The sequence below is a fragment of the Ranitomeya variabilis genome, chromosome 2 (genome assembly GCF_051348905.1).
Source record: "Ranitomeya variabilis isolate aRanVar5 chromosome 2, aRanVar5.hap1, whole genome shotgun sequence".
NCBI classification, from domain to species: domain Eukaryota; kingdom Metazoa; phylum Chordata; class Amphibia; order Anura; family Dendrobatidae; genus Ranitomeya; species Ranitomeya variabilis.
The window spans coordinates 329,754,052-329,768,304 of record NC_135233.1 but is presented as its reverse complement, the minus strand read 5'-3'; the positions used below and the strand labels follow the sequence as shown (position 1 = coordinate 329,768,304).

Genomic DNA, 14,253 nt, shown 5'->3' with positions numbered 1-14,253 from the left:
GTTGCCTGCATTTTTCTTGATCACTGTTCACCCGTTTAACCCTTAAAAACTGGCTGAAGGGGAGGGAATCCTTCATATAATGTGGATGTGCACTCCTATAGTGCAATAGGGAGTTATTAGCTGTAATTTTACGAAAAATTTCTGTATTTAACCTCCCCTCCTCTGCACTAACCTTCACATCCAAAAATTCCAAATTTAACCCCCCAAAAACTGAAGTGAACTTCATATTCATGTTATTAGTCTGCTCTAGATGCTCAACAAAACTGTTGAAAGAACAAAACTGTTGAAAGAATGGTCATCCCCATCCCAAATTATGAATACATCGTCCACAAAGCGGAGGTATAATTTGATGTGTTTTAGGAAGGGGTTACTTTCTGTATACACATACCGGTTTTCAAAAACCGCCAAAAACAGGATGGCTAACGTACATGTGACCGGTGTTCCCATGGCGGTACCCTCTGTTTGAAGGTACCACCTGGAGTCAAAACGGAACGCATTGTGTGTTAGTACGAAAGAAATGCCATCACCAATGAACCTCACTGTATTCTCATCTGTTGTGGTATACGACAAAATATCTTTTACCGCTTCTACTGCCAACTGCTGTGGTATGCGAGTATACAAACTCTCTACATCTATTGATGTTAAATTAAAGCCCTCTTGCCATGTGAACCCCCTAAGCACCTCCAAAAAATGTTTTGTGTCCTTTATGTATGAAGGAATATCAGAGAGCAAAGGGTGGAGTAGCCAGTCCAAATAGCGTGACAAAGGCTCCATTATAGAGCCTATTCCCGACACTATAGGACGGCCAGGTGGCTCTGTTATTGACTTGTGGACTTTTGGGACGTGGTACCAAATGGGTTTTTGAGGGAACTCAAGAAGTAATTTTTCTGCCTGTTTTTTAGATAAAGTTCGTATCTCCACTTGTGTTCTCAACAAGGAGCGTAAATCATTTTTATATTTATTTGTAGGGTCATTTTCTAACCGCTGATATGTATTAGTTTGCAGTAATACGGCACAGTAGTCACTTTTATCGAAAGGGTTAAATTACTGTTTACCAGAAAAATTTGACATTGTCGAGTTTAAGATTGATTTGTTTAAGGCTGTAAGAAAAATTCACCTGTATAAGTCGTTTGCAACTTCATCCAGTATAGACACAAAGGTACACCCGGGGGAGGTTCCGTGCACGGTGGGCCCTTTGGGGTGGAGATCATAATAAATTACTTCTCAGAAGAGAGGGGAAGTGGATCATGAGGGTTAATGCTACAGGACCCTTGGGGTTAAACGAGACTAGATATGTCGGTATATTTAGAATGGAGATTTGGCAATATTATATAATGTTGGTTGCACAGTTTATGTTCAAGATTTCATATTTGTGTAAAGTACTCATTCTCACATTGTTTTTAAATAATTTCATGTTTTTATTTTATTAGATTAGTAGGATTGTGATGATGCAGGTGAGTGGGCGTCTACCTGGCGGCAGTTTCCGCTATATAGAATCCTCCCACTCACACTCTGCATCAAGACCCGTGGAAGCGCAGCAGCGCGAAACGGCCGTCGTCTTTTTATATCACGTTTCTCAGTGCAATTTCTGCAATTGGCATGTGGCACAATAAAGATTGAACATTAGCAGATGGTGAGTGCCCACTTTTTTCTACGTTTTTGCTATATGGCGGTATGTGTGCTCTATATGTCGGTATTATGTGAGAACACTATGGCGTCGTTATTTGCGATCTATATGATGGTATTATGTGAGAACTATAGGATAGTATTATGTGTGCTCTATATGGCGGTATTGTGTGCTCTATATGGCAGTATTATGAGTGATCTATATGGCGATATTATGTGTGATCTGTATGGCGGTATTATGTGTGATCTATATGGCGGTATTATGTGAGAACACTATGGTGTCATTATTTGCAATCTATATGATGGTATTATGTGAGAACTATAGGACAGTATTATGTGTGATATATATGGAGGTATTATGTGAGAACACTATGGCAGTATTATCTTCATAAAGTGGACCCATTCTAGGGTTGTTCTGGTTGAGCAGCTTCACAAGGGTCTGGGGTAATAGAGGGGGCAGCATGACCTCCAGTTAGGTGCAGTCAGGGGAGGGCTGGTGAGGCAGCTGAAGAGAGGGGTCTCATTTTTATCATTACTATATGGCTACATTTCCCCCCCAGCGTCACCCCGTACTGCGCCTGTCGTCTCGCTTTCACACATTGCCAGGACAGGATGGAGAAGACAGGATCTGAGGAGGGGAATGGGGTCTGCATGCAAAGTCTGGATCAGAACAGGTCATCAATCCGCAGAAATGTTTCCTGGATTTCTGAGGAGCAGACAAGCAGACGGTCCATCCATGTGTATAAAAGACAGCGCTCTATGTACAATCCCTGGCTGCTCCGCGCACTGAACATGGTGCCCCCCCCATAGACCAGCACACTGCTCTCCTGAAATACTCTGTGCTGCTGTCACCCTGCTCACTCCACCATATATCTCCCAGAATCCTTGCTGCCTGCCATCCTCGGTGACTGTCTACTTGTCAGTATAACTCTGCAGTCACCAACAAAATGGCTGCTCACTGGGTTCCTGAATATCAACCTCTCTTATCCCTTAGCAAACACCCAGAAGGGGAGAAGAGGAGTGACATCACACACGTCAGCAGACTCCGCCCATAAATTAATTACTGCAGTGCAGTAATGTGAGCTAGTTGTACACTAGGTCTTTGTCAAATTTCATTAGCTGCTCCCCCTAGTGTTTAAAAGTGGAATTGCCAAACCTTGTAAAATTATTTTTCATATTTTACTTAATTATAAACAAATGATAATATTTTTTAAGAAAATGTAAACATTAGTTTTTTACATTTTTTCAATCGCTGGAAAAAAAATTTTTTTGATGGCACCTTCCCTTTAATCCATTCCCGACCTTTGACGCAGCGTATGCGTCATGAAAACCTGTGCCAATCCGATCTGTGACACAGCATATGCGTCATGGTCGGATCGCGCTCCTGCAGGTCGGGTGAAAAGGGTTAACTGTAATTTCACCCGACCTGCAGGGACAGGGGGAGTGGTACTTGAGCCCAGGCCCCCCGCAATGAAAATTGGTGAAATATTACAATCCAGCCATGGCCGATGCTGCAATAGCATCAGCCATGGCTGGAGATCGCGATCTGCCCCCCGCCACCGATCTCGTCCCCACCGTCCTCCGTCCTGTCATCGGCTGTCCTCCTCTCCCTCCGTACTCCTGTCCGCTCCCCCCACAGTCCGATCTCCCCCCCCCCCCTCATACTTACCGACGTGTCCCTCCCGGCGTCCGTCCATCTGCTCCATGGGCGCCGCCATCTTCCAAAATGGCAGGCGCATGCGCAGTGCGCCCGCCGAATCTGCCGGCGGGCAGATTCGTTCCAGGTACATTTTGATCGCTGTGATAGAACCTATCACAGCGATCAAAATAAAAAAAAATAATAAATAACCCCCCCCCCCCTTTATCACCCCCATAGGTAGGGACAATAATAAAATAAAGAAAAAATATTTACTTTTATTTTTCCACTAGGGTTAGGGTTATTGTTAGAAGTAGGGTTAGGGTTATTGTTAGAACTAGGCTTAGGGCTAGGGTTATTGTTAGAACTAGGGTTAGGGTTATTGTTAGAACTAGGGTTAGGGCTAGGGTTAGGCTACTTTCACACTAGCGTTGTGTGACGGCGGTCGCAATGAGTCGTTTTGGAGAAAAAACGCATCCTGCTAAGTTGCCCGCAGGATGCGTTTTTTCTCTATAGAATTGCATTAGCGACGCATTGTGACGGAGTGCAACACGTCGTGCGATGGTTGCGTCGTGTTTTGGCGGACTGTCGGCACAAAAAAACGTTACATGTAACTTTTTTTGCGCGTTGTTTCCGCCATTTTCGACCGCGCATGCGCGGCCGAAACTCCGCCCCCTCCTCCCCGGACATTACAATGGGGCAGCGGATGCGTTGAAAAACTGCATCCGCTGCCCCCGCATTTATTTCACAACGTGCGTCGGTACGTCAGGCCGACGCATGGCGACGGCCCCGTACCGACGCTAGTGTGAAAGAAGCCTTAGGGTTAGGGATAGAATTAGGGTTAGAATTAGGCTATGTGCATACTGTGCGGATTTGGCTGTGGATCCGCAGCGGATTGGCCGCTGCGGATTCGTAGCAGTTTTCCATCACGTTTACAGTACCATGTAAACTTATGGAAAACCAAATCCGCTATGCCCATGGTGCGAAAAAAAATACCACGCGGAAACGCTACGTTGTATTTTCTGCACTCAATTCTTTGTGCAGATTCCGCAGCGTTTTACACCTGTTCCTCAATAGGAATCCGCAGGTGAAATCCACACAAAAAACACTGGAAATCTGTGGTAAATCAGCAGGTAAAACGCAGTGCGCTTTACTTGTAATCTTGCGTTCAAAAAGTCAAATAGTGCTCCCTCCCTTCCGAGCCCCAACGTGAGCCCAAACAGTGGTTTACCCAAACATATGGGTTATCGCCGTACTCAGGAAAAATTGCACAACAACTTTGGGGGTCTAATTTCTCCTGTTACCCTTGGGAAAATAAAAAAATGGGGGGCTAAAAACTTATTTTTGTGGAAAAAAAAAAAGATTTTTTATTTTCACGGCTCAAAATGGCGTCACTTGTGGGGGGATTTCTACTGTTTAGGCACATCAGGGGCTCTGCAAACGCAACGTGACGCCCGCAGACCATTCCATCAAAGTCTGCATTTCAAAACGTCACTACTTCCCTTCCGAGCCCTGAGGTGTGCCCAAACAGTGGTTCGCCCCCACATATGGGGTATCAGCGTACTCAGAACAAACTGGACAACAACTATTGGGGTCCAATTTCTTCTGTTACCCTTGTGAAAATAAAAAATTGCGGGCTAAAAAATAATTTTTGAGGAAAGAAAAATGATTTTTTATTTGCATGGCTCTGCGTTATAAACTTCTGTGAAGCACTTGGGGGTTTAAAGTGCTCACCACACATCTAGATAAGTTCCTTGGGGGGTCTAGTTTCCAAAATGGGGTCACTTGTGAGGGGTTTCTACTGTTTAGGCACACAGGGGCTCTCCAAACGCGACATGGTGTCCGCTAAAGATTGGAGCCAACTTTTCATTCAAAAGTCAAATGGCGCTCCTTCCCTTCCGAGCCTTGCTGTGTGCACAAACAGTGGTTTACCCCCACATATGAGGTATCAGCGTACTCAGGAGAAATTGCCCAACACATTTTAGGATCCCTTTTATCCTGTTGCCCATGTGAAAATGAAAAACTTGAGGCTAAAAGAAATTTTTAGTGAAAAAAAAGTACTTTTTCATTTTTACAGATCAATTTGTGAAGCACCTGGGGGTTCAAAGTGCTCATTATGCATCTAGATAAGCTCCTTCGGGGGTTTAGTTTCCAAAATGGGGTCACTTGTGGGGAGCTACAATGTTTAGGCACACAGGGGCTCTCCAAACGCGACATGGTGTCCGCTAAAGATTGGAGCCAATTTTTCATTGAAAAATTCAAATGGCGCTCCTTCCCTTCCGAGCCCTGTCGTGCGCCCAAACAGTGGTTCCCCCCCACATATGGGGTTTCGGTGTACTCAGGACAAATTGTACAATAACTTTTGGGGTCCAGTTTATCCTTTTAGCCTTGGGAAAATAAAAAAATTGTTGCTAAAAGATCATTTTTGTGACTAAAAAGTTAAATGTTCATTTTTTCCTTCCATGTTGCTTCTGCTGCTGTGAAGCACCTGAAGGGTTAATAAACTTCTTGAATGTGGTTTTGAGCACCTTGAGGGGTGCAGTTTTTAGAATGGTGTCACTTTTGGGTATTTTCAGCCATATAGACCCCTCAAACTGACTTCAAATGTGAGGTGGTCCCTAAAAAAAAAATGGTTTTGTAAATTTCATTGTAAAAATGAGAAATCGCTGGTCAAATTTTAACCCTTATAACTTCCTAGCAAAAATAAATTTTGTTTCCAAAATTGTGCTGATGTAAAGTAAAGATGTGGGAAATGTTATTTATTAACTATTTTCTGTCACATAACTCTCTCGTTTAACAATAAAAATTCAAAATTTGAAAATTGCGAAATTTTCAAAATTTTTGCCAAATTTCCATTTTTTTCACAAATAAACGCAAAAATTATCGACCTGAATTTACCACTAACATGAAGCCCAATATGTCACGAAAAAACAATCTCAGAATTGCTAGGATCGGTTGAAGCGTTACAGAGTTATTACCTCATAAAGGGACACTGGTCAGAATAGCAAAAAACGGCCAGGTCATTAAGGTCAAAATAGGCTGGGTCATGAAGGGGTTAAGCGCAGTGAATGATCTATTTCAGATAGCGCAATGCACATCTAAAGTGGGGTCGGCCCATGTAAACCAGGTAATCGACAGGCGGTCATTTAATGCTGCAAATTTGTTAAATGTAAATGCGCCCTTAGGATGTACGGAGCATTGTGTTACCAAGTTAATACATTCGCACATGACAAAGACTCTGAGCTTACCATTTAGCCTCTCTCTCTCTTCTCTGCGCTCCCGAGCTAATCTTTGTCTCTCATCCGTTCTTAAAGCTGAGCCATCAATTACTATAAAAAGATAGACGTGAGCCATCACTTCACTGCAGAACGGCAGGGTCTCACAAACCTGTTACCGGAAATAAAGATTACCTGGCTTAGTAGTCTTTACACTGACTGATGACGGAGCAGGGACGGGGCTGGATGCAGTCTGGCTTCTGCGCTCATCAGCTATGGCTTGTGCTGCGGCCACTACACAAAAACAAAAGAACACAAAGCTGACATTAGGGAATACACCAACTACATGTGTGACAATGAAAGGTATCACTGCTAGTGACCAGCAAAGTCTGTATGATTGGGATTTTATGTTAATAGTCAACACGGGTCTGACCAAATGCTACAACCCTTAATGACCAGGTCTGTTCACGCTGCCTTTCTTCAGGTTTGGGGGTTCTGCCTGAATCCCCCGAAAAATGGGCCATAGACTGCATCAGAGTCCATCTGAACTTCGTTTGTGTGTTTGTTTTTTTTAAAGTGTCTGTTCAGATGGGCACAGAAGCCCTACAGTTCTCTGCCTGTGTGAAACGAAGGACACTTTCAAAAGAAGAAAACAAACAAAAACAAAAAACAGATTGTGTCATTGAAGTCTATGGACCAGTCAGGGGTTCGTCTGAATCCTGTTCTTAGGGGGATTGAAGCAGCACCCAAGTAAGCACTGCAGAAACCCAGTGTAAACAGGGCCTTACAGAAGTATGCTGGTCATAACAAGTCCATGAATTTTCACGGATAGAAGACATGCTCATTATAGTGGCCAAAATAGGGACACATTTGCAAAAAGGGTGTTAAATGAGACCTAAGTGATGTGGTCAGGCCTCCATGGTCATAAAGTGATGGCACAGCTCAGTGATTTTTCACCACTTTAAAGTGAACGTACACTTTTTTAGCAACATGCAATAGCTCCTAGTCTGCTAAATTGCTTTAAAGGGTTTTTCACTTTCAGAAAGTGGACCCCAAATGCTGTAAAATGCCTAAAATAATAAACAGGGGAATTACACATCCTGTCCTGCCCAGAGCGGACCCCACAGCCGCTGCTTGGGTCTTGGTGTTCTTGCTGCAGTGGTGACATGTCAACAGTGCAAATAAACGCTGCAGCCAATCTCTGAGCTCAGTAGACAAGATCATTTTTTAATAGGCGGTAAGTTCCCTTTAAGGTTAGCTGGCATCCGCAGTGAGTCTTTTCATAGCCCGATAAAGTAAAATTAATCTGAACATAGATTTTACTGGGCACACAGGACACAGCGCAGTATACTGCCAGCCAGATACTAATGATTGAGCTCCTTCATCACAGCATCTGTCCCATCAGAACGACACCACAATCAGTAAATGTCTTCTAATACTACTGGGATATCTTTACAAACAAGGCAAACAAAAAGACCATTTAGTCTATGAGAGCAAATGACAAAAGTCTGCCCAGGCAGCAGAATAGCCACAAAGAGCCCCTTATATATAGAAATTCCCATCTGCAGAGCCAAGAACAAGGCCACTATATAAAGCCTCACACATTACACGGAAACACTGGATGTATAGCGAAACGTTACAGGAATGCAATGTATGGTTGGAAAGTACAGCAGGACCGATCTATTACTAACATGATAGGAGGAAGTGACGAGCTGGTGATACACATTATGTAGTGGTCAGCTGAGCCATAGTTTGGCTGACAGCTTTCTCCTGACTCGCACTTAGCTGAGCGTCCCTGTGTTCTCTAGGAGAGAGCGGCTTCCAGAGTCATCCGCCCGAGCCTAAGACCCACCACCATAATGTGACAAAGGACAATTGGGAGGAGCCATGCACAATAGATGGCTGGCTGATGAAATTAGCAGGTGCCACAGACTTCTACACATCGGGGCCTTTATACCGATGTTTAAAGCATATTAAGGAAATGATCATAAAGTGGACAATCCTAAAGCTGTCAAGTTGTTTAACCTACCCTGTAGTCTCACATAAAACCAATGCTTTGTGAATTAGTCTTAATAAGATCTAGCTGCCCTCATCAGACACAAGTTAAAGACGTCCACTACTTGGTCAGCTCCTTCTCATTCCTCGCATTTGGCCCTGATAAAATACAAGAGCCTATACCCCCTTCCGTGCCGGGGCCGTTCCTTCAGTGTCCTGGTGGTTCCTGTGCGGATGTTGTGACACGTGACCCCGGCGACCAATCAGCGCTGGCGTCACTGGCCCCGCCTTCTGTCAAACTGAACATGAAGAGTAATTCAGAGAGCGGCCGCAGCCAAGACTTCCCTCCATGTTCAATTCATACGTAGGCAGAGACTGGGATGCCTGCGCTGACTGAGCACCAGGGTCACAACAACCGCACGGGAGCCCTGCGAGTGCCGACACTGCTGGAACGGCGCGGGCACGGGAGAGTATAGGCTTTTATTATTTTATGGCGGACAGACATTTAGATCAAGAAGCGGTTATTCTAGCGGTGGACAACCCCTTTAAGGGCTTATTCATAAGCCAGTGAACTGTGCATTCCCTTTAAATTAAGTCAATCAAAAGTCTGTGCACACATTGCAGATTGGCTTATGTTGCGTTTTTTTCTGAGCAGATTTGTCACAAAAAGTGAATGGGTATCCTGAAGTCTCACGCACAAGCTGGCAATTTGTTACTTGCAGGTTTGGTGCAGATGGAAATCTGCAGAATGTCAATTCCTTCAGTTCTTGGTGCAGATTTCACCCTTATAGTAAGGAGTGGGGAAAAACACATGTAAAAAAAAAAAAAAAAAAAAAAAAAGAGGCAACAATAACACACCTATTTTATGCTGCGTTCTTCCTTCCAAGAGATGCAGAAATGGTCCAGAAATTTGTGCACCAAATACTTGACTTGTGCACGTAGACTAAAACTTTAAGAAAAAACTGCAGTCGTTTTTTCCCCCCAAACAGTGTGTGTGAACCCACTGTAAATTAGAGCATTCCCATAAGTCCATACTACTCCGCAGTCACCCAGCCCTAGAAATGTAGTTTCCTAGGTAATAACAGCAATGTAGCCATTAAAATCCGATGCCATATGATGTTCTGACGGGAAACAATTTCTTTCTTGCCTGCCTATAGACTTGAATGGGCAAGTGTCATCCAACACTCAGAGGAGAATAGTGCATGCTGAGATTTTTTTTTTTTACACACGGACATTTGGAGTGTGTGACAAACCTGTCTCTGAACAGCGCCATTGAGTTCCAGATTCTTACTTGGACGGTGCACAACCACACGCCTTCTCCATGATAATATAACTTTAAGATGTAACGATAAACATTTCTCGATAAAAAAAGGCGCTGTGGCAACCAAATCTCTCAAGGCATTCTCAATAGTCTATTTCTACTAGTTACTACGCAATCAAATAGAAGGAAGGAAAGGACATTTCACCATGGTAACGGCCACTGTCAGGATAATAAGCTTCCCCAAGGTAAGAGCTGAAGGCACAAACTATGAGTCTAGTAATAATTACCTGGTGTCCGCAGCTTGGCGTGACGCATTCATTTTAGTAAATATGCAAACGCCTCATTAAATGATTTCTGCAGTATTTATATAACTGCATTGTGCCATTCATCTATTATTCCTTATAGGCATTTATGACTTTAAAGGGAACCTGTCACCCCGTTTTTTCAGTATGAGATAAAAATACTGTTAAATAGGGCCTGAGCTGTGCATTACAACAGTGTATTTTGTGGACCCCGATTCCCCACCTATGCTGCCGAAATACGTTACCAAAGTAGCCGTTTTCGCCTGTCAATCAGGCTGGTCTGGTCAAAAGGGCGTGGTGTCTTCCCCCAAATCTTGCTTAGTTTTCCGTTGGTGGCGTAGTGGTTAGCGCATGCCCAAGGTCCCGAATCCACTGCACAGGGGAGTTAAAAGAGCGCGATGTGCACTATTTCATTGGTGATCGGTGGGGGCGGCCATCTTCCTTTGGCCGCGCGTGCGCAGAAGCGGCGCTCTGCTGGCCGTGGCTTCAAGAAAATGGCCGCCGCGATCTCCATCTGCGCACGCGCGGCATCCCGCGGCCATTTTCCTGAAGCCGCGGCCAGCAGAGCGCCGCTTCTGCGCACGCGCGGCCAAAGGAAGATGGCCGCCCCCACCGATCACCAATGAAATAGTGCACATCGCGCTCTTTTAACTCCCCTGTGCAGTGGATTCGGGACCTTGGGCATGCGCTAACCACTACGCCACCAACGGAAAACTAAGCAAGATCTGGGGGAAGACACCACGCCCTTTTGACCAGACCAGCCTGATTGACAGGCGAAAACGGCTACTTTGGTAACGTATTTTGGCAGCATAGGTGGGGAATCGGGGTCCACAAAATACACTGTTGTAATGCACAGCTCAGGCCCTATTTAACATTATTTTTATCTCATACTGAAAAAACAGGGTGACAGGTGCCCTTTAAACAAACAAACAAAAACACTTCTTAACTCACCCTCTCCAGGTCTAATGCTTATTATCAGCCATTGTCCGCAATGCAGCCAATAACTGAGCTTAGCGGCTCTGCTCGAGTTGACAGGACGAGACACTCGATGAGACGTCAGAACTAAACACAATAACAGACATCAACGCTGGAAACGGGGAGGGCGAGAAAGGCACAGATTGCTAAAAAACCTGTGCATACAAACTGCACATCTATGTAATGGGTAAATATAACTATCTACTGATGAATCAATTACCATACTTGTGATGGTTTACCAAAAATAAAACGGAAAGTAAAAAAAAAAAAAACAAACAAAAAAAAAGTGTTTGACTATTGCACATCTTCGGACAAATTACACAGCTCGCTAGAAAGCTACAAATGCATTGTAGAAGTATGAAGAAAATACAAATACCCCACTATTCAGGACAGATTCATCTCAAGTACGTCTCCACAGCACTGGTCACTACTGAGCCTGTACATAAAGTGCAGCACAGATTCATCTAAACTACGACCCCACAGCACTGGTCACTACTGAGCATGTACATAAAGTGCAGCACAGATTCATCTAAACTATGACTCCACAGCACTGGTCACTACTGAGCATGTACATAAAGTGCAGCACAGATTCATCTCAACTATGACCCCACAGCACTGGTCACTACTGAGCATGTACATAAAGTGCAGCACAGATTCATCTAAACTACAAGACTCCACAGCACTGGTCAATACTGAGCATGTACATAAAGTACAGCACAAATTCATCTAAACTATGACTCCACAGCACTGGTCGCTACTGAGCATGTACATAAAGTGCAGCACAGATTCATATCAACTATGACCCCACAGCACTGGTCACTACTGAGCATGTACATAAAGTGCAGCACAGATTCATCTCAACTATGACCCCACAGCACTGGTCACTACTGAGCATGTACATAAAGTGCAGCACAGATTCATCTAAACTACAAGACTCCACAGCACTGGTCAATACTGAGCATGTACATAAAGTACAGCACAAATTCATCTAAACTATGACTCCACAGCACTGGTCGCTACTGAGCATGTACATAAAGTGCAGCACAGATTCATATCAACTAAGAGCTGAGATCCTTAGATCAAGAACAGAACAGACATTTATAGGAAATTTCATAACTTTCCCAAATTATTATGAAAAAAAATTGACATCCTGCATTGTACTACTGTACCCAATTTATTATACATTATTTATCTCGACTCCACCAAAATGGACTCCACAGCCATGGTGAAGAGAACACATGAAGTGGATAAAGTGTCTTTCTATGAATCAGGGAACTCCCGATTTCCCAACTGGCGTACGTCAGACATTTGTGACATATCTCTAAGTAATGACCTTTCAATCATTTTGATGATCATATTTGAAGTAAAAATACAAATAAAAAAGGGACAGAGAAAATGTTTTCTTAAATACAGAAAAGAAAACATTCAGAAGCCAGAGTTACTTGTTACAGAACAAGACATCCAGCATCATTCTCATTCCTGAACCAGGACAGGGACATACCGTAGTTCTTCACATCCACAGTTAGGTGAAATGCAAACATTTACGACTGGGTTTTCCCCTCTAAACTCGGAATTACAATAGTCTTTAAACATATATACAATTTACCTCTCTGCCTGGTAAGACATAACCTGAAAATATCTAATGCTTTACTCAAGGCAACAATAACATACCAGGTCCAACTGGCATAAAACAGAGAACTATGTCTTTGGCACATCATTTTGGACAGTTAGTAGGTCTAATTATAAAACTCTTGCTGAGTATCACAAAGACATGGACAATGTGCCCTAAAGGTGCTGATCCTAAAAACAGTTTACTTATACTTTGCATTTACACATTAGCAGGACCTTGATTAGGTTATGGTGCCTTTCTACTAATCCCCCCGCATATTATCCACTAAAATGTATTGCTGACAGAAAAAACAACTTTTTCTTAGATGCGGAGACATCGGTCGTGTGAACCTACCCTAAACCTGGGATATTGCACATACCGTGCTCTCCACTTAACAGTAGGTTAGGGTTTGTCGGAATCCAAGAAAAAGAAAAAAGGATTTCAATAGAAACCCCAACAGAGCCATTCACTTCAAGGAAGCCGGCGGGAGAAGTGACCGCTCTACCCGGCCACCGGCGATATACTGACAGGATGTAATCGCTCCCGCAGTGTATCATTGAGCTGCCGTCAGAGTTCACCGGAGTTCATCAACTGATCAGCTCTGGTGCTTTCATTTACAGTACTACTGCGTGAGAAATTTCCCACGCAGCAGTGGTGCCGTAAGGGAGATCAGCTGATGAACTCTGGTCACCTGTGACTGCAGCTCTGCACTGCGGGAACGATTACCTCCTGTCAGTGTATCGCCGGCTGTCTGAGAGCAGTCACATTACTGATGTGATTGCTCTCAAAGTGATCGGGATCGTCGTGGGACATTATAGATTATCTTCTCGACAGACAGGTGAGGAATATTCTGGTTTATTATTTTTTATTTTTGTAGCAGGAGAAGTTGGCTTTGGTGGATTACGCGTTCGGTAAGAATGGTTCAATTAAGATTCATTAAAGGAGTCTGAGTCATTATTTAAAATAAAGGATGTTATTCTGGGTGTCTGTGTTTTTATGCAATATCACAATGTGGTGTGGTTACTAATGGATAGGAGTCTTATAGACGCCTCTGCATTACTAACCTCTGGGATTGATGTCACCTGACAATACAAAGGTGACATCAACCCCACAAATATGAACCTCACTTGCCACTGCTACAGGGCAAGTGGGAAGAGCGAGGCTAAGCACCAGATTTGGCGCAATCTTATAGATGCGCCTTTTCTGGGGTGGCTGAGAGCTGATGTTTTTAGTCTGGGAGGGGCCAATATCCATGGCCCCTTCCTAAGCTATTAATATCAGCCCGCAGCTTTATGCATAGCCTTTGCTGGTTATTCATTATAGGGGTACCTCATGTCTTTTTTTTGGGGGGGTCACCCATTTTAATATCCAGTAAAGGCTAAGTATACAGCAGTGAGCTGATATTAATAGCCTGGGAAGCTCCATGGGTATTACCCCCTTCCCGGGCTTTAAACATATGCCCAGAGCCATTAACTTTCCCTCTGCTGGTTATTAAAATTACGCGGGAGCTCATGCTTTTTTCCCCCATTTTTTTCTTTAAAATTAAGGCTGGGTTCACATTACGTTTACAGCAGCCCGTTCAACACATACGGTAACGGGCTGCTGTAAACGTAAGTGCCGGTATGGCAGCAAGC

The 14,253-nt window shown here is 43.8% G+C and overlaps 1 protein-coding gene across 18 annotated transcripts in view; it reads right to left on the bottom strand.

Annotated features, from left to right (window-relative positions):
* MAP7D3 (MAP7 domain containing 3) overlaps positions 1-14,253 on the bottom strand; it is a 116,581-nt gene that overhangs the window by 84,670 nt on the left and 17,658 nt on the right. For all 18 annotated transcript variants that reach the window (XM_077285288.1, XM_077285290.1, XM_077285292.1 and 15 more), the window contains exons 2-3: positions 6,673-6,771; positions 6,511-6,591 (exon numbers count right to left, since the gene is read on the bottom strand). In XM_077285288.1, the coding sequence (XP_077141403.1) occupies positions 6,511-6,591; positions 6,673-6,771 (180 nt within the window). The remainder of the gene's footprint in view (positions 1-6,510; positions 6,592-6,672; positions 6,772-14,253) is intronic.